Raw genomic sequence first — 24,574 nt, 5'->3', positions numbered from 1 at the left:
TTTTAGTTCTATCTGAAATTTGTACATTTGGTCAGATTCACAATGCACACATTTCCTCTTCTCAAAGTGGCTTACTGTCATGAAAAAGTCACAAAGTCTTTGATTTAGTCCATAAATTCAGCGGGAAAGTTGTTTGTTTTCATTTAAGAGTGCTGTGAAAAAGTGTTAAAAGTGCCACTTACATATTTTTATCCTGCTTTTTCTTTTTTGTCACACTTAAATGTGTCAGATGTTCAAATTAGTTTTAATATTGGATCAAAATAAGCTGATTAAAAATAAGGAGCAGTTTTCAAATTGTGGTTTCATTCATTAAGGTGAAAAAAGCTATCCAAACCAACCCTATGTGAAAAACTAATCCCCCCTAAACCTAGTAACACAACAGACATCAGGGGATAAAATATTTTAAATCAGCCACGTTGGATGGATTTAGGTATTAATGGCACTGGATCCAGACTTTGACTAGGCCACTCCGAAACTTAATTTTGTTTTGTTTTTGAAGTATTCAGAGGCAGGCATGCTACTGAGCTTTAGATGTCTGTCTTGCTGCAGAACCAAAGTGTGATTGGACTGAAGACTCTGTGCAGATCAGCAGATGGCTGGACTTTCTCCTATAGGATTTTGTGCAAGATATCAAAATTCCTGATCCCATCAGTTATGGTGAGTTATCCTGGTATTGAAGAAGTAAAAGTAGCCCTAAACAGTAATATTTCCTCTTCTATGTTTGACTCTCACTTTGATGGTGAGTTGCTTAAATGCTGTACTCATTTTAAATTAGAACAGGACAAAAACCTTCCAAAAAAGTTACACTTTTCTCTCTATGGAACATTTTCTCAAAAGTTTTCTTTTTGTACCTATGAGACTGAGCTTTGTGCTTTTGGGAGAGTTTAAGTTTGGCCTTAAACTCTCCCATGGAAGCCATTTTTTCTCAGTCTCCTTTGATTGCTTTATCCAGTACTCTGATCTTAACTTCAGCAAGAGAGCTTTGGAGGTTGTTCTTGTGTTGCGACCTCCTAGTTGATTTGGTCGATGTGCTCCTGGGGTCATTTTGGTGGACCCGTCATTTTTAGGAAGGTTCAACACAGCTGCATGTTATCTCCAGTTGTGTAATATAAACTCTTATTTTGGTTTACTGACATCCCGAAGTTTTACAAATGGCTTTGGAACAATTACCAGACTGGTCAGATGTCAGTGACTTTGCTTTTCTGTTGCATTTGAAGTTCAAATTTGTTTTCTGTATTACATTACAATTTTTTAATGATCTGAAACATCCAAGTGTGGACAAAAGCAAAAACAGACGGAATTTGTATGCAGACTTTTTGTTTACATTGGGAACACACTGAGCTAGCCTACTTGAGTATATAGTTGATCTGTGTTAGCATAATACCTCTCACACTGATTGCCTCATCAAATCAACCAAATCTGACCTCTTTCCCTAAACTAACACAGTTTGGGGGGAAAACTGATTTGACAAAATATCTTCCTTAGTTTTCTTTCCATATCTGCCTCCGCATCCCAACAATCCGCTGTAAGACAGCCGTGTTAGGAGGGAGATAGCATGTAACAGTGAGCTGATGAGGGGTCAGGAGGGAGATGCGAACAGCCACAATCTTAGCCTGAGGGCAGATCGACTGGTGGCCAGAAAATTTATTCAGAGGGTGCTGTCCCTGCATCTGCCTTACTTTGAAGTTGCTCTCACAACTCTGGCATGTCGTACGTGACTGTGTGTGGATTTTTCTTTTTTTTTCTCACTTAAAAAAAGAAAGTGTGAAAAAAGCAGAGATGGAGCCGTGTTTGTGCCAGCACACATGTATGTGGGTTTTTTTTTCCTTTTTTCTATGTGAAATGTGTTCCTATCGCAGAGTGCTTGTATGTAAGTGTGTGTGGTTGTGCGTGGGGGTGTGTGTGTGTGTTACTGTTTGGTAGATGGTAAGAGTGTAAGACAGAATGTGGCAGAGAGAGAAGGAAAGAGAGAGAGAGAGAGAGAGAGAGAGAGGCCATGTGCCAATCCATGTGCGCCTTTGAGAATTCAAGGTCATCCTTTCATGTTTTGCCAACAGTCGGTCAATCAGTTTCCAATCAAAGTGGTGCTTAATTCAGCACTAATTCCCATCTTCTCCCCTCACTATTTCAGTGGGGTTGAAGAGATTCCCCGTCTTCCCTCAGATCTGTGGCAGACTGTCCAGCTTGTTCTGACTGGCCAAACCCGGCCCGTCAAATTACCTAATGATGCATAAGAAATGTTCTGGTGTTGGACTTAAATTTCTGCTCAAGATATTTAGATCTCCCTTCAAGCAAGTCGAAGTCATGTTCTTTTATTAAACCAGCAGGCAAGTCAGAATATTTCCCCCCTAATTTATCTCTTTTGCTTTGAAAATTAAAGAATAAATGAGGAAAGAATATTCATAAAATTTCAACATTAAGAATCTGGCTCCCAAAGAAGTTAAAGATGCAATTCAATAGAATATGTTTTCCTTCACCAGTGAACACTGACAATACAAAAACAGATTGATTAGGAAGTATGGGCTGCCATTTATAGGATTTGACACAATTCAAAGTTAAAAAAAAAATATATATATATATATTAAAGTAAAAAAAAAAATCTGTTCTCCTTGTACTGGTTTGATGACATCACTAGGGGCAGATTATAGATTTGTTTGCTTATTAATACTTTCTGGCTAAAATAGCAGCAGTTGTGGAAGCAATATTGAGACCTGAAATTATTTTAATGAAAAACATCCATTTTCAAATGTTTCCCTATTTCTACAATAAGTAGTAACATGATTTAAATCAGTTTAAATTAATTTAAATAAAAATCTAAGGTAGTTTTTTTTCACCTCTCTACCTCTCTTCCTCTCACTCAAAATATTTATAACCTAGCAAAAGACATAAGGGTACAAAATGTTTTGTTTACTAGAAAAAACATCCGGGTATGAAATGGCAGCTCACACCGGCCGAAGGGGCAAACTGACCTGAAGTCCTTTCCTGAGGACATAAATGTGTTTATTTCCATGTATTGTACACCATGCTGTCATTCATGTCCCCCCAAATTCTTTACTTTGTTTGATTGTGAGTGTTGTGAACTATTCAAGGAATACTAGGTTACTTTAAAAGTCGAATATGGTAACCTCTCTTTTTTATTTTTAACTGACAAAGTAAATTCAACGTCAAGGGGGAATTATTTTATAGAAGCTTTCTTCTTTAGGCAGAACACCATCGGTCACCTGTTTTATCCAAGACAGGGTTTGGGCCGCAGGTATCTGCCACCGTTTCATATCCACTGCAGCAGCAACAGATTTGTAACACATGAAACTTTAAATTTGTTTATTCAGTCGAAGGGCAGCAGCTATTTTCTGAACTTACACAACGCCTTTTGCATCAACACCACACCATATTAGCTCACCTCCTCAGTCATCACACTAAGTCTTGGTGGGAGTGCCTCATGCAATCATGGATCTCACAAAAATAACCTCATATCCGTTTTAATCCACTGAAAGGTCCCCTTTCCAGGCTGGTATGGGCGTATATGGCATTTTAGGCTGCACGAGGATATGATTAGATGACAGTTTTTACTGCCTAAAGGGTGTAGCTGAAACACTAAACTGTGCAAGGAAGGGAAAATAAAAGGCCGTGATGCAAAGTTTTATCCTTGCCCTTCTCCTCGGCGGTGGTGTTTTGTTGCATTTGCAGTATCTCCCTCCAAGTTTCACCAGAAAAGAAACGCGTTCTTCCGCCACACGGAAAAAGACAAAAGAAAAGAAAAACTATGGAACATTTCTGAATGATCACATTATGGGATTATGAGATTGCCGAGTCTCCTTTTGGAAAGATGACTAAATAATGAGTGAATGATGATAATGAGCCTTCATAAAAGCAATCAATACTCCTCATAGGACGGGTGCAACAGCGTCATAACAAGAAAGAGAAGAAAGAAAAAGAAAAAAACACATTAAGCCCAAGTCCTCTAGTGGGGATTTACATGGCTCCTAAGAAGTGCTCACTCACACCTCTTGTCTGAAATACACGTTCGTGTTTCTCTGTGTTGTGGAGGATGCTTTTAAGCAGCATTATTTCCGAGAACTTCAAAGCCTGCCAAAAGCACTCTCCTTTTGGAGTGTGCAGCAGCTTGAAAATGTACTTATATTTTCCAAATGGACAGGAAGAGGCCCTCACTGGTATTGAGGTGATGCTAATGCAGAGTGGCGCTGTTTTTTTCTTTATTTTTTGCTTAGGTTTTTTTTGGTTTTTTTTGAGAGCAACTAAGTTTACAGCTCAGAAATACAGCCTGCGTTAAAAAGTAATAGTCTTTTACAGCCTCAATTTTATTTTCTCTTTAATTCCCCATCATTTTAAACACTGGAAGGGAAATGTAATTTTCATTTTCCTGTGTCCGTATGGAAATCTGGCTTTTATAGTTAAAGGGGAAAAAAACAATCGGAGCCAACAATGCCAACAGGTCCTTGTGGACACTGTTTACTGTGTTCAGCCAAACAATGTAAACTAGCATAATTATCCAGGAGACCTGAGTCAGACTCTTTCCACATGCTGCATCCAGGTTTTCCAGTATTCCCTGGATTTTATTGATCCAGCTTTTGCCCCAGCGAGGTCCGAATTTTCAGCTGTCTGTGTTTTCTCAGCTGAAGAAGAACAGAGTTCCTCCTCAGAGGACTAGAGATTAATTCCTGCAATATAAACCCTTCCCAAGTCAGAGGGTGTTGAAATTTTTTTTTCTCTCTCTCTCTCTCTATTTTTTTATATGTCCGGCGTTTACTTTATGAGTGTTACGTAAATGAAATAGTTTGCATTTGTGTGCGAACCATACGTTTTGGAGAGGCATGCATGGCAGCAGACAGCTGGGAGTAACTTGAGCCCATCGGTCACTTATCAGCACTGGCATCCATGCCATTTCCCATAGCCATCTTCGAGCCCGAAGAATCCAGCCTTTGTGTTCATCTCTGTGGGCCCTGTGTTAACTCAGCAGCCCCGCGCTGATTGTTGCAGAGATATTAAAGAAAATGGTTGATTTGTCTTTGTCCATTTAACCCCCGTCTTGTGACATCCAAGCTTTGTGGGGGTATGTGTGTGTGTGTGTTTGTGTGTGTATGCTGGTTGAAGGTGGAGGGGTGGGGGGTTCTAGTTGATGCAGATATGGACTGGGGGCAAAAGGGGGGCGGCTGCACCTGCCCTGTATGTCAACATCGCGGCCCGGAGCAGACACTCAAGAAGAGAGGTGGGTTTAACGCAGCTGACCTCACTGGAGCTGTTTAATTTTTCAATGCAACAATGGCAAATCTGCAGGATCCCTGTAGGACCGGAGGCCCGCGCTGTGTGGCCTTGAGATTATCTACCAGCTGAGCCCTCCTCGTTCGAGCTTATTGAACTTCCTCACATCCCCTTGTTTTTGTGGCTCTGAACTTTCCAGGACGCTTTCTGAATGTCTGTTTTACGCATAGAGACAGGATCCCCCAAGGGGTTGTTAGGAGGTTACAGGGGGTTGGTGAGGAGGTCAGGGAGAAACTGTCAGTCTATTTCCTTTCTCCGGCCTTGGGAAACTGCACCACAAGTCTTTTTTGCATATTTTTAGTGTTCTTGCTGGTTTTTGTCTTTGAGTATCCACAGGAGGAGACAAACCTATTCCCAGTCCGCAAGAGCAGCTTAGTTTTTCTCATGGATAGCTTATTATTAGTGTTGATGTTTTAAAACGTCTTCTTTACAACCTATAGACGATGGCGTCCAGCAAGGAATGCACAAACGGAGCCTGGAAAGCGTTGTATATTTGCGGTGGACTCATGACATTGATTTGTATTGGCTGTGTCAGTATATTGCTTTTCAATTGCATAAGTATTCATCTCACTTAAATCTCACATTTTTATAGATTACAAACTTAAACTCCAAATAAAAAGAAAACTGCTTTCTTTTTTTCTTTTTTTTTAACAGAAAAATCTGAGAAGTGTGGAGTTCATTTTTCTTCACCCCACTTAGCTTCAACCCTTCAACTGTCACCCTCTGGATGCTTACATGTTCAAGTCAATGGGTTCATGAAGAGTCATCATGACAGTCAAGGGGTTTAATGCCCCTAAATAAAATACAGTCCAACCACTTTCTTTCAGAAGTGATGTAATTACTCCATCTCTGCATAATTTAGTCTCAAACCAGACAATCATTTAAAAACTCATCACTCCTCCCTAGCCTTGGGGTACTAAAAAGTTTTGCTTGGCTTTTATTTGCTTTACTATCTTCTATTCTCTGCTTTATTCTGTATTTGATTGTATAGTTTAGTTGGGGTTTTTTGTGAAACTGTGAAGCATGTCGGTCTGCTTTTGTTGTTTGTAAATGTGCTATACACTGCAAATACATTTAACTTTGATATTGACAGAACATTGGTGAATAAAAAACATTGGAAAGACCAATGTTATATGATTCTACAAAGGATTGTCTAGAATTGGGGTCGAGTCTTACCTCTCCATTCACTGTAGGTTTGAGCTTTCCTTTAAATATTACCATCTAATTCATTGAAAGGTTTGCAATAATTTGGGACTGAAGGTATCGAAAACGTCACTTTCGAGTCTTTTCAGCGTAGCTCACTCACTCACAATGAGTCAAAATGGCGCAAGAGCAGTTGTGTCATTCTAACAAAGCGCACAGTCCGACTTGTTTTCTCTGTCAGAGTTTGCTGCAAGGTCACGGCAGGTGTGGAGAGATCACATTAAGCTGAGCAAGACAGCCGTCATAAACCTGCTGGGCAGTCACGCTCATTTACATTCAGATGGCATTTGTTGAGAATCAGCCCAGCAGCCCAGATAATATTGCTCTCTGACATGTCTTACCTGCCGCACCGCATTTCTTCCCGGCGTTATCTCCGAGCACATCGACACCTCTCCTCCTGCGGTGCGAGTTGGCTGCCACTCATGTGTTACTGTTAAAATAGCTTCAGTGTGTTGCTTGAATCATCTTAGTTTAGGTAAACAGTGATAAATGTTGGTCTGGGGAGCTTACTTCATCTGCAAACTTTGCTCTTGTGTCCAAGGGGTCTGCTTTGTAACACGGTGTGTGCTGATGCATTGTGTCATATGAGGAGGGAGAACTTTGTTTTGACAAAAGGCAATGAGCACCGTTTTTTGGAGCTGCTACACTTAAAGCACCTTTTAAGCGTGTGACACTAATCCTAGCTTGTGTTGCTCCTTTCTAATTACACAATACAATTATTGCTAAGTGAATGGGAAAGCGCATGCCAACAAAAATACGTCCTTGCTGTTTTGATTTGGCCCACCTCTCTGCAGCTGCTCTGAGCGCCGTGGAAAACAAACAGTGCAATGCAGCTGGGCTCCTCGAGAAAGCGAATGGGGAATTTTAATCCCGTTTTTTTTCTCTCTCTCTCTCTCTCTCTCTCTCTCCTTTAGCACCAGTCAGATTTATTTGGTCATAAAGAGAGGAAAAGCACCCCACCATCTGAGAGGGATTGGGAAGTGAGAGTGTGAATTATGCCAGAACCCCTGTTGCATACTTAGGAACACAACAGGCCAGGAAATGAATCCCCGATAGGTCAAAGTGCTCAAAACACAGAGGAGGCCAATTAGCTGGGACAGTCACACACTACCGAGATACCTGCGCAGCTCGGATCCGTCTGTCACACTTTAACGCCGAGCACTTAGGACTTGCTAATAGTGCTGCAGTGCAAGCATTAAACAGTGATCAAATTCACAGTAACACTTTTATTGCCTTGAGGCGCATAAGCATTGCAGCCACGGGCCAACTTACGCATGTCTTTCATCCAGTCCCGCAGCGTGCTCTGAAAACAAACTATCCAGAGATCCTCAAACCATTTCCAGCTGTCACATCCCTGCGCCGGTCTAACTCCTAACCCGATCTGACAGGGCAAGGCAAGGTGAGGGTCGGGCCTCGAGGAAGATTCATAACATGTAACCTAAACTTGAAGCATTATTTTCATAATTGCCTGTGGTTGAAAAATGAAGATCCCAGTGTGCTGCGTCTTTTGTCTCTCTTGTTACCTTTAACACTTTCTCATCTTACAGTGGACTCTAAAAGTCTTTATTCCAGCAATAATAGGGCTATGAATACTGCAATGCTACAATTCCATGAAGACGGACTACTACAACTACTGATTGTCCTTGAATTATCTACTCAAGTACTTTAAAGTATTTCTGTTGCACACTTGCAACTTATTTTGGTATAAGCATAAACCCAGAACAGTATCTATGCATCGTTGGTTCTCCCTAGTTCTAAAGGAACATAAAGTGGCAGAGCCTTTTCACTGTTTTGCTAATTTAACCCCCAGAAAGAGCTTTTGAGTCAGGCGAGGCGGGATATTTAGTGACACAGTCCGCCTGGCAAATAGGCTCCAGTTGGCGATGGGTCGAGATAATGCATATCAGTGACATTAGCGTACCATCTGGATTTAGTTCTGCTGTAAACCTGTTTTATTTCAGTGCTTGCTTACACTTAGGTAATAAAACTACTTGTGTGTTTTTGGGTTTTTTTTTTTTTTGGACAAAACCTCTAGTTAAATTAGGTGCTTTCAAAATGCAAACGTCATGCTGGAGAAACTTCCTGGCAGGAAGCCCTGAAGGCAAACCTCTCTGATGTGCAACACGTCCTCTCAGAGCGCTCCTGTTGTCAAAGGTAATGCCCAAAACACAAATTCTGTGGGTGAATCTGCACAGTCGGCTGGCAAGGGACAAGGGCTTTTGACACTGAAAGCTTCCTGGTTTGTGTTTGCAGAAAAAGCTGAGGAAAACATCTAGACTTTATTAATAACAAAAGGAATTTTTTTTCTGACTGTAATTTAATATTTAGAAACCATTTTTCATATGTGTTGTTCAGACAATTACCTACACACAAGACAAGAAACCTTGGCCTCAGTTATCCTTCATCCGGTTATCAGCTGGCTGCACAAGAATCTCTGTAATATTGACCTTTGAGAAATACCTAACTAAAAACTAACTAACTTTGTTACTTACTTGTTTACTCATAGACTTCATGGCTTACTGAAAAACCTAATTTTTACTTTATAACTGTATTACTCATGTATTGTATTGCTTACCCATTAAGCTGGTAACTGAATTACTAAATTGCAGGCTTATATACTGTCTCACTTACAAACTTACTTTTTCTTCACCTGCAAAGTTAGAGTCACTAGCAAAATGGCTGACATATCTTTGAACAACCTGCTCCCTTACTTGCCACCTTGGTTTCTTATATTCAGTGTCACTTAATTACTACCTTAATTAACAAGTCAGTAAATCACAAACTTCCTTTTTTTTTTGACTAACAAACTTTCAGACTCACTAAGTTTATTTGTACTTTCATTTTCTGTTATATACTAGCCTATTTTTCTCTAAGTAATTAACTAACTTGTTTCAAGCTTACTTTGTGCTAACCTACTTGGTTACTAGGCAGATTAACTAACTAACTAACAGTATTTCTTTCTGTGTCACTAAGATTCTTGCAACATATTTTCAACTTCATAACTTAATTTCTGCTTTCTAAAATCCTAGTTGGGTGACGTGTCAAAGAGTTACACCACATTCTGGGAAGGCTGCTACAGGGCTTACTGCTGGTTATAAATCTTGTATCTGTTGATCGTCGACAAAATTGCAAAGAATTGCAAAAGAATTAATAAAACGCTTTAAAATGCCTCCAGAACCTGAATTATTGTTGCTTTGAAAGAACAAAGGGATGCTGAATGGATTCAAATCAATGTTACGGGCCAATGAAATAATCATGTCTGATTGATGGTCTAGTTTGGTGCAAACATGTATTTGATTCTTTTTGCAAATGCAAATAAAGATTTATTACATTTTTAAATGTTGTCGTTCATGCGCTTTCTCTAAAAGGCCAACTTAAGTTTCACTTATGCATTTCCTGGAAAAAGAAAACAAAAGAAAAACGTTACCTGATGTAAAATACATAAAATCAGACAAAAAAGTACAAACATGACCAAGAAGAGCATTGTTGCTGAGATGATGTAGTTTGTAAGATATGGCAAAAATAAGTACCAAAGCTGCAATGCAAGACTCATCTGGATTTCTACTGAAAGCTCCGCTTTGCTCTGTTAAACAGATAAATGTTTTTGATTATCCAGGGAATACAGGAATCTACTCATCCTGTTCTTTCTGCACAATAAGACATGGGACAATTTAAACCTTCTACTAAAGCTCCTCAGCAACCTTTCCATGTCATATAAATAATACATTTTCAAATCCACCTGTGGTTAAAAGCACGTTACAGTATGTGTGCAATTTTGCCACTTCGGCTCTAAGATAAGATTTGCTTGCTTTCTGCAGGAAAGCATGCAGGCCATCCTGCGAAGATATTCAGAGAACGCAAATAAGGAGCAGAGCTCCAAACATGAACTGAGGAATGTCAGGATGTTTAGTATGAAACAGTCAGTCGGAGCTTTGTTCTCATTCATTTCCTGAAAATCTTGATAATGACTTGGACTTGTAATGAAAGGCGATGTGACAAGATGCTGTTTCAGCGTTTTGATTTAATTGGCGCTTGTGAGTGTGCATATATGCGCAAATGTGCGCGTGGGTGTGTGTGTGTTAGTGTGTGGCCTCGTTTTTGCTACAGTCTAAGGATCATTTTTCCAACAAATACTACATTGTGAGGACCGACTGCTCCTTATGGGGCCTAAAGCCCGGGCCCCAAAAGGAGAGGTGCTGTTTTTTGGTTAAGGGTTAAGTTTAGGACTAAAGTGTGAATTGAGTCTAGGTTAGTTTTAGGGTATGTCTTATAGAAATGAATGAAAAATGAATGGAAGTCAATGCAAAATCCCAGTAAAGATAGAGAAACATACTATGCGTGTGTGTGTGAGTGTGTCATTCTTTATCAGACCTCACTATCCAACCTCTTACCTCCCCTTTTGGGCCTTTAGGAGCATCCTGTGACCTCTGACCTCTTGGACAATAGAGGCCAGGACGTTTCCCAGTGAGCGCTGATGGAGCCAACAACAGGAACATGAGGGGTGCTCCTGGGAAACAAACTGTTTATTGTGCAGCAGGATGGACAGCCCCTCCTGCCCCCCATGCCCCAGTCACTTACTTTCTCACACAATCAGAGACACTAACCACACACCTCTCCACAGTAAAATCCTGTCAAACGACAGGTGGCAGCTCTAAAACCTGAACTCTTTGCAGCAGACGTGCTCAAATGTCTCGTATTTTCTTATGGAAGTAAGTGCATGTGTGAGGGCTTGTTTCTTGGCTGTAACACGAGTACTTGCAGAAAGATAACAAGGATATTCTGCTTTCACCTAACACCCACACTGACACTTTTTTGCATCATTTAGCTTTGAGTTGTACTCTTTCTATCGCTGCGTACATGCTGTCCAAGCTATCGTACGCTTCTTCCTTTTTTTAAAAAACATTTTGTTTGGAGTAAATCATGAACTGAAATTTAGTAAAAACCTTAAATTTAAAAAAAAAGAAAAAAGGCTTTACCCAGTCATTTGTTGGTGCTGCCACTGCCTGTCTGTTTCAGAGGAAATCCCTCCTTTGTCTCCCAAGGAAGCTCGGCAAACTAGGAAAACCTGAATTTATCATCAGAGCACAAACAGCTGGAAAACATTTGATTAGGGAGAGTCACCGCAAAATGTATTAGTCAACATTTCACACTAGTTATTACCTACGCTCTGGAGACTGCTCAGTGCAAGAACGGCACAGTAAAACAGTTTCCAGAGCTGTCAATCACCTTGCCAGAAGTGTGGTGCAACCCAGAGACACAGAGGGCCCCAGGGATTTCTCTATAAGTGCTTAACCCCAGATGGATTACTGCTGCTTTCTGACTCTATGTGTGGTTATGCCTGTGCTCCACATGATGTGCATCTGATGAGGGTGGATCTGATGGGATTGGAGCAAGGAGGCTGGATCTGATTTCAGACTCTTTTTTTTATTATTTATTCAGCCTTCATGAAATAAAATAATCAATCATTAATAAAAGAAAATGTAATTAAGAGAAAGAATCCATAACCGAGACTTACTGACTCTCAAGTGTCAGGAAGATGATGTTCTTATGGAAAAAGCAAGTACATTTGTTACACTCAACAGTTTATGTACAAGGATACAACTATGCAGCTTTTACCAAAACGTTTTGACTTGAAATTTTAAAATAACATGTATTCAGTTAATAAAAAAAAAAGCATGTTTAAAAAAATTATTACTAAACAAAATACTGGTTCTTCTAACCATCAAATAAATTCAAATAACAGAATATGAGAATATCGTGACACGTAGCAATCTACAGCTTCCTGATACTCTGGGATTCAAATATGAAGTGTCCGTTTCTCTTAGCCACTCTTGTAAGAAAATATCTACTCTAGAAAATAGCCACTAACCAAACTCGTAAATATCTTTAGACAAAAATTTGAAGTTTAAATCAACCGGAGCAGTGAGAAACTAGGCTGGACAACATGGAGCCACGCATGGGCAATATGGAGGAGAAAAAGTAAGGGAAGTAAAAAATAAAAATGAAACAAACCAGGCTCACAGTTAGAGAATTGCATAAAAATACATTATGTTATCATTTTTATTTTGTTTTTTGTTTTTCATATCTTTTTGCACACAAACTTGGAAGTCAGATTGAATGGAGAGAATCTGTAAAACTAATTTGCTTAAGTCTTGACAAAAATTCTGAACCAGTTTTATCTCTGAACTTTGGGCCATTCTAACATCAAAGGGGTTAAATTCAAACGGTTCCACTTTAGCTACGGGTGTGTATTTAACTCCTTGCTACCTTAATTTCCTGCATTACATGAAATGTATAAATTATTTTTGTTTTTGCCTCCAAACAGATTGTTAACTTTCAGAGTCCTCTCAGCATGACCCTGTCACCACCGTGTTTCATAGTAGGTGTATTGTGTTTAGACCAATGTGCATTTTCCAAACCCGCATAGAATTTGCATATACATCATATTTTTTGCATTTGTAAAACATTCAGTAAAAAAACACACTTCTTTGTATCATCCAAAAGTTTTAAAAAAAATCTACTTTATGTTTTTTAAGTGACAAATTGTGAAAATTTCTATCTATCTATCTATCTATCTATCTATCTATCTATCTATCTATCTATCTATCTATCTATCTATCTATCTATCTATCTATCTATCTATCTATCTATCTATCTATCTATCTATCTATCTATCTATCTATCTATCTATCTATCTATCTATCTATCTATCTATCTATCTATCTATCTATCTATCTATCTATCTATCTATCTATCTATCTATCTATCTATCTATCTATCTATCTATCTATCTATCTATCTATCTATCTATATATCTATCTATCTATATATTGGTCTGTCTAGCAAGCTAAGATGTTGCAAAATGTTGCTTAAAGGCTTGTCTTAGTGTGAGAACCTTTTCTTGTAATTAAAACTAAATCCCTTGCATGCTTGTTAAAACCGTTTAATAAGCACATCCTTGAATCTATAAATGTTTATATGATTACATCACACTGGCCCTGCAAGCCAAAAAAACTATAACAAAATAAGAAAAGCTCTCACTCGTGCGCTGACTTGTCTAGATGCCTTAGAGAAAGCCACAGACGTATGGAAAAACTCTCTAGTATTTGCTTTTAATATTTGATTTGACTTTTAAACTTACCTGCAACGAAAGTTACGAAAGCACAGATAAACACTTGAGGGAAAACGAAAACTCAGAAACTTTCCAGGTCAGAGGCCACCTTAACACTGACAAGCAAAATCAAATCACAGCTAAGGAAATGAGCCATGAACTTCTGATTGCTCCATACATAATGACCCTTTTTTCCAGTTGCTCAGCTCAAGAATTATTTGATTGTGCAGAGTGCTGACTTCACTGCAAACATGAGCACTGCTTGCACATATTGCCTGTGTGTATAATCAAATCAAGACCACTGATACAAGGAGTGAACAAATATCTCTTAGTACGCCGGAACAATGGATCTTTGTTCCATAAGAGAGCCCTCAGAAAGCTAATAGACTGACCGAAGGTAGGACACCTCGGGGGGACTGTGAGCCCAGGCTTGTGCATGCCATTAATTGGTAGTGCTTTTATTGGATAATTTAGACATTAGCAGGAGCCATTTAAGTTAATTTTGAAAATGACAGCAAGCATATGTGCTTTGTCATGGCAACTATGGAAAAAAAGAAAAAAAAAGAAGTGCTATTAAAGTGAATGTGCAGAGGCGCAGACACAGTGTTAGCATGATTTCCACAGTGAGTGGAACGTTTACAGTTGAACTTTCATGTGACCAAAAGGACAGATCACGGGAATCTGCTGAGTCTGTGCTTTCAGATAATACTACACCACTATAATCCTTAGAAAACATCTAACCTCACATAGTCGCTCTTTCTGACACATTTAAACCTCGGATAATACGAGATTTTTGCGACTAAAACTAAAACCAACTAGGCAACGGTGGGAAATCCCGCTCTATTTCAGAGATGTTTAGTCATAAAGACACAAACAATATTACACATTTCCTTGAAATGTTACAAGGCAGCATTTTAATCTCCACTGCTGTTTCCCTGCTGTTTCTGGCAGCTACAAGCCCTGCTGGTTTAAAACAAGCAATGGAAAGCAAAGAGCCATAATTTGGGATTGCAGAGGGAGCTACAGTAGGGCAACCCTGGGAGGCTTTGTGTACTGAGGCTTAAAGACAACAACGCGTGGGCTTGACTTTGTCTGAAAACCGCATGCTGATAAATGGCCTCTCCAAGTAGACAAACTGAGAACACAAGGCCCCTGCTGCACAAGACCAAAACTGCTACCTCTGCTGCTCACTGAATCTGATTACTGGCAGGCCCCGAGGACAGACAGGTCATTGAGAGCACTGAGATGAGCAAACAATAAGATATTATCCGAAGGAATCTTCAGTTTTCCAAAGGAAAATGGTCCCTCTCAGTGTCACATTGACGATAGGATCGTCAACCTGACACTGAATCAGCCATTTAAGAAGAATGAACACTACGTCCCATTCATGCACACTCTCTAAAATAATGAGAGGTCTTTTTTCACCCTTGTTTAAGACATATAAAGGGGAGCTCATGCGGTTCTGTGAGACAAGGCCGTGCAGAAACCGGAGCATGCAGCTGACTCAGATGAATATGCCTTTACAGTGATTGGGTGTTGAATGAACAATTCCAAAGACTTCCCCCCCACCCCCTGTTTTCTTTATATACATGAAAATAATATACCCGTTTGACTTTCATTGCCTCTGATCCATTGTTATGCACATCTCCACTTAAAAAAAAAAAAAAAAAAAAAAAGATTATCTGAAAACACACATTTTCCCACTAATGAGACGAGGAGTTTTCAGTTTAAAAGTAAAATAAAAATAAACTTTGCAAAAATATTTTTAAGTGAAAGCTTCATGATACTTCAAGCTTGTTGAGTGATTTCTGTACTTTTGTTCTTTTCAAATAGTGACATCTTGTGGACACCTGGAGTCACCGAATACATAATGTCTTAAGCAAACGAAAAATGAAAAGTATTGTCTGAGAGAACTGCAAAATTATTTTTAAATTATACATGTGCTTACATGAAACAATGCGAGAGCCACACAGTTTTAAAAGTTTAAATTATGCAGTAATAAATATGATCAAATCAACACTGGAACCTTGATTTTTCTTTTTTTTTAACCAAAAAGAAAAAGAAATAGTTTTGAATCTTGTTTAGCTATTGCCATGAAACATTTATCAAATCACTTAATCAGTTCTAGACTACTACAGACCTGAGAAAAAGTTCAGCTGTACCAGCAAAGTTTTTCTGACATTTCCTAACAAGTTTTCCCTTTTTTTACCCCCACACATAAATTATTGAGATCAAATAACAAATTTTAATATTGGACAAATTAGATAACCTGACTAATTAAAAAGTCTGTTTTATTTTATTTATTTTAATATTAATTATTCTTTTCAGATGTGACCTTCAAACATCTTACAGCTGAAAATGAGGAGTGGTGTAAAAATGTGAACATTTTGCAAAATTGAAGGAAACGCAACACAGACAATGGTCAGGCAAGCTCTCCAGACACGAGCAGATACACTGAAGGAACATTTCCAAGGTGAACTTGTTTTGGTTTACATGTGGCAACAATCTAACAATCTGTTTCTCTTTACCTGGTCTTCAGAGGAGGGTTTAGAGAAAGAAGCCTTTTCTACCAAAGGATAAACAAAAAACATGTATTGCTAGAATCTCCTAAAAAAAAATTGTGTGCAAATGTGTTATGGTCTGCCATAGTGGACCAACCTGAACTGGAACTTTTGGGCCATAATCACAAACCTTTGTCAAGGTGGGTGAAATTATGACAATGCCAATCACTTTTAGTCACTTTTTTTAGAATAGCTTGAGCACAGCAAAGTAAGATTTTGAATTGGCGTACCCTTAATTCGAAACTAAATATTGCAGAATATTTGTGGGGTCACCTGAGGTTGGTTGTAAGCAAGAGATGTCCTTACAGTAAGATAGACCTTTTACAAGGTGAAGTAGGCAAACACTGCCAAGTCAAGATATTTAATGCTAACAGAGTCCTAAGAAGACTGAATGTTGAAATGGATGTGCACACTTATGCAATCAGCTTTTTTTTTCACTTCTTCAATCTTCAATCTTTTTTATTTAAAGAATTAGCTTATTGCTTTATTATTATTGTTGTTGTTGTTATACATTACACCCTAACAGTTGTAGGATATATATATATATATATATATATATATATATATATATATATATATATATATATATATATATAAACTGCTTTGAACCCTTGTTACATAGGTCTCGCGATATCAACTGTTCGCCTAGCACGAAGAGGAGTCAGACACACACAGCTAAAATATCTCCGGATGTTTTGTTGCTGTCTTAAGTAAGAGCGACAAAAAAGACACACGGTTTATCGCACTAGTTGTGCTCTAGCCCAAACGAACATACTTCCCGCATCTCAGACGTGATTTGTTGACTGAAGGCAGAGCTGAATTCATCAGTACGCGGCCACAGAATCCTAATTGTATGTCTGAGGTGCTAACTGTTAGCTGACAGGCTACCTAGCATAGCCAGCCACTGGAGCAATGGCGTTGAAAAGAATTCAGAAGGTGAGTGTATATTTTGTTTCGCTTTCATAACCGGTCAAACATTGTCGTGGATGTTTCTCTTTTTAAAATGGCTCGCTGTTTAAAGATGGTATCTTGGTGTTACATTTCTACGGTTGAATTTGGCCTCAACGCTGTGTTTCTTTGGGCTGTTTTTCAAAAAATAATTCAAAGACAAAGGCGAGTTGACCACCGCCGGCCCAGTTGGTGCATTGCTACAGTGATGTTGGCCCACAAGAATCCGTGAACCGCTTTTTAAATGTTGTTGCTTATTTGTGTGAAATGTTTTCTGTTCTTTTTAAAAAAAAAAAAAAAAACTTTGTAATGTGTCCTGTCCTTCTGTTGGAATAAAAGTAGTTCAGAAGTCAGTTCACAGATTAACGTTTGGCTAGCTTTTATCGGCACGTTTATAAAGTGGGGACGTTGGGTTGACTGGTTGCCATGGCAAAGATTTCCGGATAATTTCCTCTCTTTTCAGTCGTCAGAATCCTGTTAGTTTCTCTCTAACGCTGCAGCGGATGGTGTATTTACACGCTGAATGACAGCTGCACTGTGGTTGCCAAATTTGAACCCTACAGTCAGTGTTGCCATATATGGAATGGCAAATGGGCCACTGGAGCAGGCTATGGTGTGTATTTTTATAATAGGCTTCCTTTCAAGTGACGTTAAGTAACAGGATTGATTTCTACTTAAGAGTCTAGTGTTTTGCTGTCTGTGTTGATTGTGTTAATATGTTTATTTGTTGGGTTGGATTTGTGGTTAATAGTTTTATTTCTCTACTGATAGGAGATTTTTTATTATTATTATTTAAAAAAAAAACGTTTTTGATTAAGTTTTGTATTACTTATACTTGAGACACATTGGATAATTTGAACTACTTACAAACAACACTTTTAGGTGTTAAACTGATTGCCATGTTTCATAAGGAAGATGTTGCATAAGTTTGACTTCTATATCAAAACCAAAAAATGGGTTTTGCATTTTTAAAAAAAAAAACAATTGGAATAAGTATTAGGGAATTGACTTGTAATAACCTTAGCCAGAAGGTCACATTTTTACTGTTAAATATACTAATGTGCTTATTAACAAATTCCTTCCAGGTTCTGCAGCTTAGATAAGAAAAACAACAACAAAAAAAGTACAGTTTTAAGCTGTATTAGGAAACAAATTTGAACAATTCTAAAACTCACTTTGGTCTTTGTTGTAGTTGTTTTAAAATTAATACATTTTAATCTATTAATTAGACATTAGATGTCTAATTTAGTGTTGGTGTTGAATGAAGGAAGCGCTGTAACAACTGTCTTGTATAATATTTCAATATTAAACATTTTTACAAATATTTTTCTGCTGCATTCATATTGAGATTGTCCAGCTGCAACTTCTTTTGCCACTTATGCTACAGAGAAGTTCTGACTAATCTCAGTTAGTCAAATTACTTAAAAAGTACTTAAGTTTGAACCTTCAGTCATGGAGATAAGTTGGCGATATCTGCAAGTTTGCACTCATTGTAAAAACTGTTCCTATGTAGTGTGAGCTTAAAACATGGACTGGTTTAAAATAAACAGAAAATACTGTTGTTTTTTTTATTGTACATTTATGTTACGGTAATAATAGTTGAATCGTTAGCTGTAAAAGGTTGTTTAATAAAACTGCAAGTTTGTTTGTGAAGCCTGTATAAAATGCATTTAAATGGTTTCACACATTCAAGGCTAAATAGATGTGTGACTGTCTTTCTTCAAGGAACTGTCCGACCTGCAGAGGGACCCTCCTGCCCAGTGTTCTGCTGGACCGGTCGGTGATGACTGTAAGTATTGTGTTATGGACGTATGGGTAAGCGTAATAATAATAATACCAATACCAGGACGCCCTGGCTAAAAAGATATTGTCTCAATTACATATTCCTTGTTGCACAAAATAAATATTTTCTGTTGTGTATTTTGAATTTTATATCACTATATCTAATTTATATCATTTTTTTTTTCTAAATAGTGTTTCATTGGCAGGCAACAATAATGGGTCCAGTAAGTACCTCTGTTTCCAACTTTCAGCTCAAATATGAAGTGCTGTTATTGACTTTGTTTCTGTTTCTATGCCACCAGAGTGACAGTCCATACCAGAGTGGAGTCTTTTTCCTCACCATTCACTTTCCAACAGATTATCCCTTCAAACCACCAAAAGTAATAGTTGTTTCATAGGTTTTACACTTCAGTTTGGCACGATTAACTCATTAATACTAGTAGAACGCAGATGGTTATTGACTGCTTTCATATCTCATGTTTTGACACAGGTTGCGTTCACAACAAAAATATATCACCCTAATATCAACAGCAATGGAAGTATTTGTCTGGACATCCTGAGGTCACAGTGGTCACCTGCACTCACAGTCTCAAAAGGTAAATACCAGTTAATTGCTAAAGGAATCACTAGCACTGATAAAAGTAGCAGTGGGTGATATAGTAATTGAAAATATTGATGAGATTGATGCATTTTCTCTGACGTTTTGTAGCAAATAGGATATTTAAACCAACAAAGACCACTAAGTATTATATGTAGCAAGCTAATAAAAAAATGATATATTTTTTATTTTCTCCCCTCAAATATAACTTTGACTTTTTACAGTTACAGAATATGATTGTATAGGTTTTTGCAAGGTGTTTTGTATTTCTACTTTTCACAAGTCAGATTTCTAAATTTCTAACCTGTTCTATTGAGGACGTAGAATATTACAAAGTCACTCCTATATTTGACAATATATTGATGAAGAGGATATTTGATGCAGAAAACTTTGACCACCTTTTTTTCTAGCTTTTTGCTGGACAAAATAGAAATTTTAAATTGGCTGACGTGTACAGATTATGGATTTTTGGTCAAATAATTCCTTCAAACGTAGGATTCAAATGCATTTAACTTTGTAGATATTTCTGACATCTTCATTTTGCTAAAAGAAATTCCATTAAATTTGGAGTGGAGGTCTATGCGTCTCTTCAGTTACTGTAATGTGCAGTGATGTGTGTGAGAGAGGATAGTAGCATACTATTACTATTGAACAGCTTCAACACATGAGTTTTCTTTCAGAGATGCTTTTCCATTGGAGGAACCATTTTCAGGAAGCAGTGTAGTTTTATAAGCCGAATATTTTAATCTCTGTAAAGTGCAGGCACCAGGACCAAACTAGTCCAAATTATCACAATATTCACCAAAATTATCTTGTATATTATCTTTGTCTAAGGTCATGTAGCCCTTAATGACTTTTAAAACATTAATGCAGTCAGCTGTCAAAACAGAATGGTTATTAATGAAGTGTAAAGTGCACTAGAAGTATTTCTGGAGCAGGACAAATGAATGCTCATCGAAGCCATATTTTCAACAGTTTGAACTGTTAATGTTATATTTTAATTTTACGATATACCCAAAGTACTGTATATTAACATAATAAAACTATCACAACCCCAAGGATTATGTCTTATTAGCTGAATTTGCTGCTGCATGTCTGGCTGGTTAATGCTCCTCTGAGACTCAGAGACACCACTCAACCTTTAGTCTTTGTAAAATCGGTGATTACAAAGCTCCTCCGGTGGTTTTAATTTAGTTTTAGAATGCGGCCGATGTGAAATAATCACAAGTAATGGTTGTGAAAGTTATGGCTGTTGTCAAAACTGCCATGAACAGTCTGGTGTTATTGCTGCATTGTTCTGATTTCACAGTTTTTAATCGTATTCTGTAGTTTGCCGTTTTGCGGGCTGCGATCTGCGCCCTCAGTTCACAGAAGCTAAAGCAGCTACAGTCCTGGCGGAGGAGGAACCTTTTGATGTCAGTGAATGTAATTTATGCAAAAACCTCGTTTGTGGACTTCACAGCGAAAACAGCTGACTAATGGTGTAAAGTAGAAGATTATGGGAAAATAATTTCGAGGTGGAAATTTACATTAAAGGTTGTGCTTAAGTAGTACGAGGAAGCAGGTTACCATCTCAGAAGATCAACCTAGGGAGGTTGACTCTGGTCATCTGTATACTTATCTAAAAATTTATAGCAATTTGAGTTAAAGCAGCAACCACAATGGAGAGGCTGGAAGAAAGCTAGCATCAACATCATGTCTGCATGTAGACTGCTAATGCCTAAAATCTGATTAGACTTCTGTACGTTGTGATTTTTGGAATAGATGTGTTTTTTAAATATTGACTTTTTTCGCCAGTTGACAGTCATTAAATTCGTTGTCTAACTTTTAAGCTTTTCATTTATTTCTCCACAGTGTTATTGTCTATCTGCTCCCTTCTTTGTGATCCAAATCCAGACGACCCTCTGGTTCCAGAGATTGCTCATACATACAAAGCTGACAGGGAAAAGTGAGTGCATTCTGATTTATTGATTTTTTTTTTTGTTTGTTTTTAGAGAAATAAACTTTAAATCAGCTGTGTCCAAAGTATGTCCTAAGGGTCATTTACTGCCCTTGAAATAATTTTGTGAGGCTTTTGACCACTTGGACACATTCTCATTTAATATGTTCAATAACTACTTAGCTGGTTTTACTTAAATAACGCCTTTGGTGCACCCAGGGATTAAACTTGGCTAAATGCAGCGAGTGTTTGCAAAGAGTGTGACCTGCTTTCTGTTCTTGTTGTTGAAAACTGTTTAGAAATAAATTCTAGATCAGATCTATTCATCTAAGAAATTTTCTAAAAAAATGTAATTAATTAATTAGGCAAATATAAGATACCTATTTTATGCTTTGCCTCCACAATGTATCCATTGCTTTCAATAGTCTACTTTGAACATTTCAACAAAATATGGCATTTCCAGCTTATTGTTGGAACAATTAAAAATTTCACTGTAAAATCGTTTCCCGATTTAAAAAAAACACAACAAAATTTAATGACATTATTGGGACCTGCAAGTGCTTTTAACTTGAGGTTTTTGGACACCACTGATTTAAAGAGTACAGTATCCCAACTTGAAACCAATCTAAACTGTTGCTTGCTTTTCCAGATACAACAAACTAGCAAGAGAATGGACACAGAAGTATGCTATGTGAGAACACCAGGGAGGTCAAAATACAAGTGAGAACAAAAGAACCCACAAAGGATTTGTTACTTGATACAAATGAACAACGGAGATGAGGGAAACGAAAAGTTAAAAACAAAACAGCCCACATTTTGAGAAGGAAGCGATACAATGTGGTACGGTGCCTCTTGGCTTTTGGTGTGCTGAGCTGCTACAATGTGCTGTCCTTCATTACTGGTATAGATCTGCACAGCAGGACCCGGCGGCCTACTTAAAGCACTCCCATATGGAATACTGGAATTTCTTTACAGTCCCTGACGCCACACTCTGACTGTAAACTGGTAGTCATTCTGTTATGATTATCACCGTTGTTATTCAAACGCTTCATTCTCCTTGTCATGCTATTGTTCAGCAGAGATGCAAACTCTTCGATCTAGGAGAGTGGCTTTTCCTTCATTTCAGAGGTACTTCATGCACCCTACTGGATTTCTTCTTTTTTCTGTACTTTCATGTATTTAGTGGCCTTTCTGTGTTGGACTGTTTAGTAGATGTGCAATTGAGACAGAATGCTTCTTGGTGAACACAAAAGGGCACAGCAGATTGATTATCTGTTGGCAGTAACTGTCTCTACCCCAAAATAATGTGAAATCAAAAAAAAAACAAACAATTGTCTCAGTTGTCCTCAGTAATTGAAACTCAAAAATAATTTTACAGATTTTTAAGACACTGGAGAGCTACTGTTTTACAGTCAGTGTTCTGGGACCCCATGGGCTAGATTTCCATTCCCCTCCTTTCACACACATTGTCATTGCACTTGTATACTATAGAAATAACCACCGGTCACTGATCTTTTCATTGTGCAAAAACAATACTACTGTCATTTTGTGTTATGTAGCTACAAACACGGCTAGTCCTCCACTTAATGCTTCTCTGTGCTCCACCCCGTTGGTACAGTTACTCAGGTATCTAACCAAGTTATCAGACTTGACGAGCATCGACCCATTATATTATCTTCCCTTTATGTACAGTGCTCATCTCTATTCACCTTAGAAAAAAAAAAAAAGAAGAAGCCAATTTTTCATGAAGAGGCAATGTGTTGCACACAAATAAATGCTGTGTAAGAAGTACTGTCATCCTCGCTATCCCTCTGCAGGACTTTTGATATTCATCAAAGAACACCAGGATTTCATGAGCTTTCAGATGTCATAATGAGACTTACACGCTACTGTTTTACTGTAATAAAAGGGCCCTCTAGTTTATGGTGGTGTCCCTTGTTGGAGAGGAGTCTGTGCAAAACTTTGCCATTATAAGTCGTGAGCATTTAGTTGACACGTTAAATATGATGACACTATAAATTGCTTTAAACAGATGATATGAAGTTTTTTTTTTTCTTTGTCATGTTCATGAGGGGTCCTCAAAGTTTTATTTTGGAATTAACTGACAGTAGTTACACATTTTGTCTGGGTTATACATATGTGACTGTATTTTTGAAAGCTTTTAGTTTTAGGCTTTTTTTTTTCTTCTTCTTCTTTATGTCACAAAAACTGAACGTGATTGTGAAGTGTCATGATGTCATATTTTTAATATACTCCACTGCTGGACAAGGCAGATAAGAAAAGTTGTGATTGTGTCTCATTATGCTGGTGCTGCCAATATAAAGGGAAATGTTTTTTTTCTGCTATTGAGGCATTATTGAATAGGTTTAACACAAGGAAGGTGCATAGTTAAGCATGACTGATTGTAGAAGCTTTGTAGAATTAACACTGAATTAGACACATAACATAGATTTTTATTAGCTATTGTTATAGAAGCCAGTTAAAAACAAGTCCTAGAAAAACAATGCATTCTAAAGTGTTAAAAGTATATTCTCTATATGCAGTGAAAGGCTTAGCTGCATGATCCAGTTGCTCCATAAATTCAGTTCAAGTGCAGTCATCTATTTACATGTTCCAGCTGTGCAGCTCAATTCGCCCTCAAGTATAAATACGAGCAATGCCACATTTAATTTCTCTGTCCAGCGTGCTCCGTAGAATTTTTATAGGCAGCTTTGGCATGCTTTGCACTCTGGAGAACCTTCTCACAGCCATTTGCCAGATATCAGGGATTTTGTTACATTTCATCTGCCTAACACCTCAAACTAAAACATTTTTTTAGCCTTAACCCTCATTTTTATATATCGGGAGGATGTGTTGTTAACTGTAAATTAGCTGTCAAGACTTTAGCCCCAAATTGGGTCGCTCGTCCCGTTAAAAGACACGGGAACCTGCTTGAACAGTACTAATGTCATGGCTTTGTCGGAATGCAGAACCTGCCTTCACGCATCTGAAAATTTGGAGTAAATTATACTTCAACTGCCACCGTGAACCTACATGTCTTCACAGATAGAAACAAGATAACTAACGACATTGTTATAACATGAAAATAAAGTCCATCTTGGTTTACTACTGTCTGTTTTGGTGTTTGTGTGTTTATATGATGAGCTTTACCT

The 24,574-nt window shown here is 38.0% G+C and overlaps 1 protein-coding gene across 3 annotated transcripts; it reads left to right on the top strand.

Moving 5' to 3' along the window:
* The first annotated feature begins 246 nt into the window (after positions 1-246).
* LOC102233854 (ubiquitin-conjugating enzyme E2 D4) lies at positions 247-24,535 on the top strand. 3 transcript variants are annotated; one of them, XM_023343654.1, is made up of 7 exons: positions 247-657; positions 18,829-18,892; positions 19,078-19,109; positions 19,188-19,265; positions 19,376-19,481; positions 21,338-21,431; positions 22,072-24,535. In XM_023343654.1, the coding sequence occupies exons 1-7, from the start codon at positions 532-534 to the stop codon at positions 22,115-22,117; spliced, it is 546 nt and encodes a 181-aa protein (XP_023199422.1). In that variant the 5' UTR covers positions 247-531; the 3' UTR covers positions 22,118-24,535. The 3 variants fall into 3 exon arrangements, with proteins under 3 accessions (XP_023199422.1, XP_005804394.1, XP_023199423.1); XM_005804337.3 differs by lacking the exon at positions 247-657 and adding an exon at positions 16,790-17,091; XM_023343655.1 differs by lacking the exon at positions 247-657 and adding an exon at positions 17,494-17,716.
* The last annotated feature ends 39 nt before the right edge of the window (positions 24,536-24,574 follow it).

The sequence above is a fragment of the Xiphophorus maculatus genome, chromosome 12, assembly GCF_002775205.1.
Source record: "Xiphophorus maculatus strain JP 163 A chromosome 12, X_maculatus-5.0-male, whole genome shotgun sequence".
In the NCBI taxonomy this organism is placed as follows: domain Eukaryota; kingdom Metazoa; phylum Chordata; class Actinopteri; order Cyprinodontiformes; family Poeciliidae; genus Xiphophorus; species Xiphophorus maculatus.
This window is presented reverse-complemented; position numbering and strand designations above follow the sequence as displayed.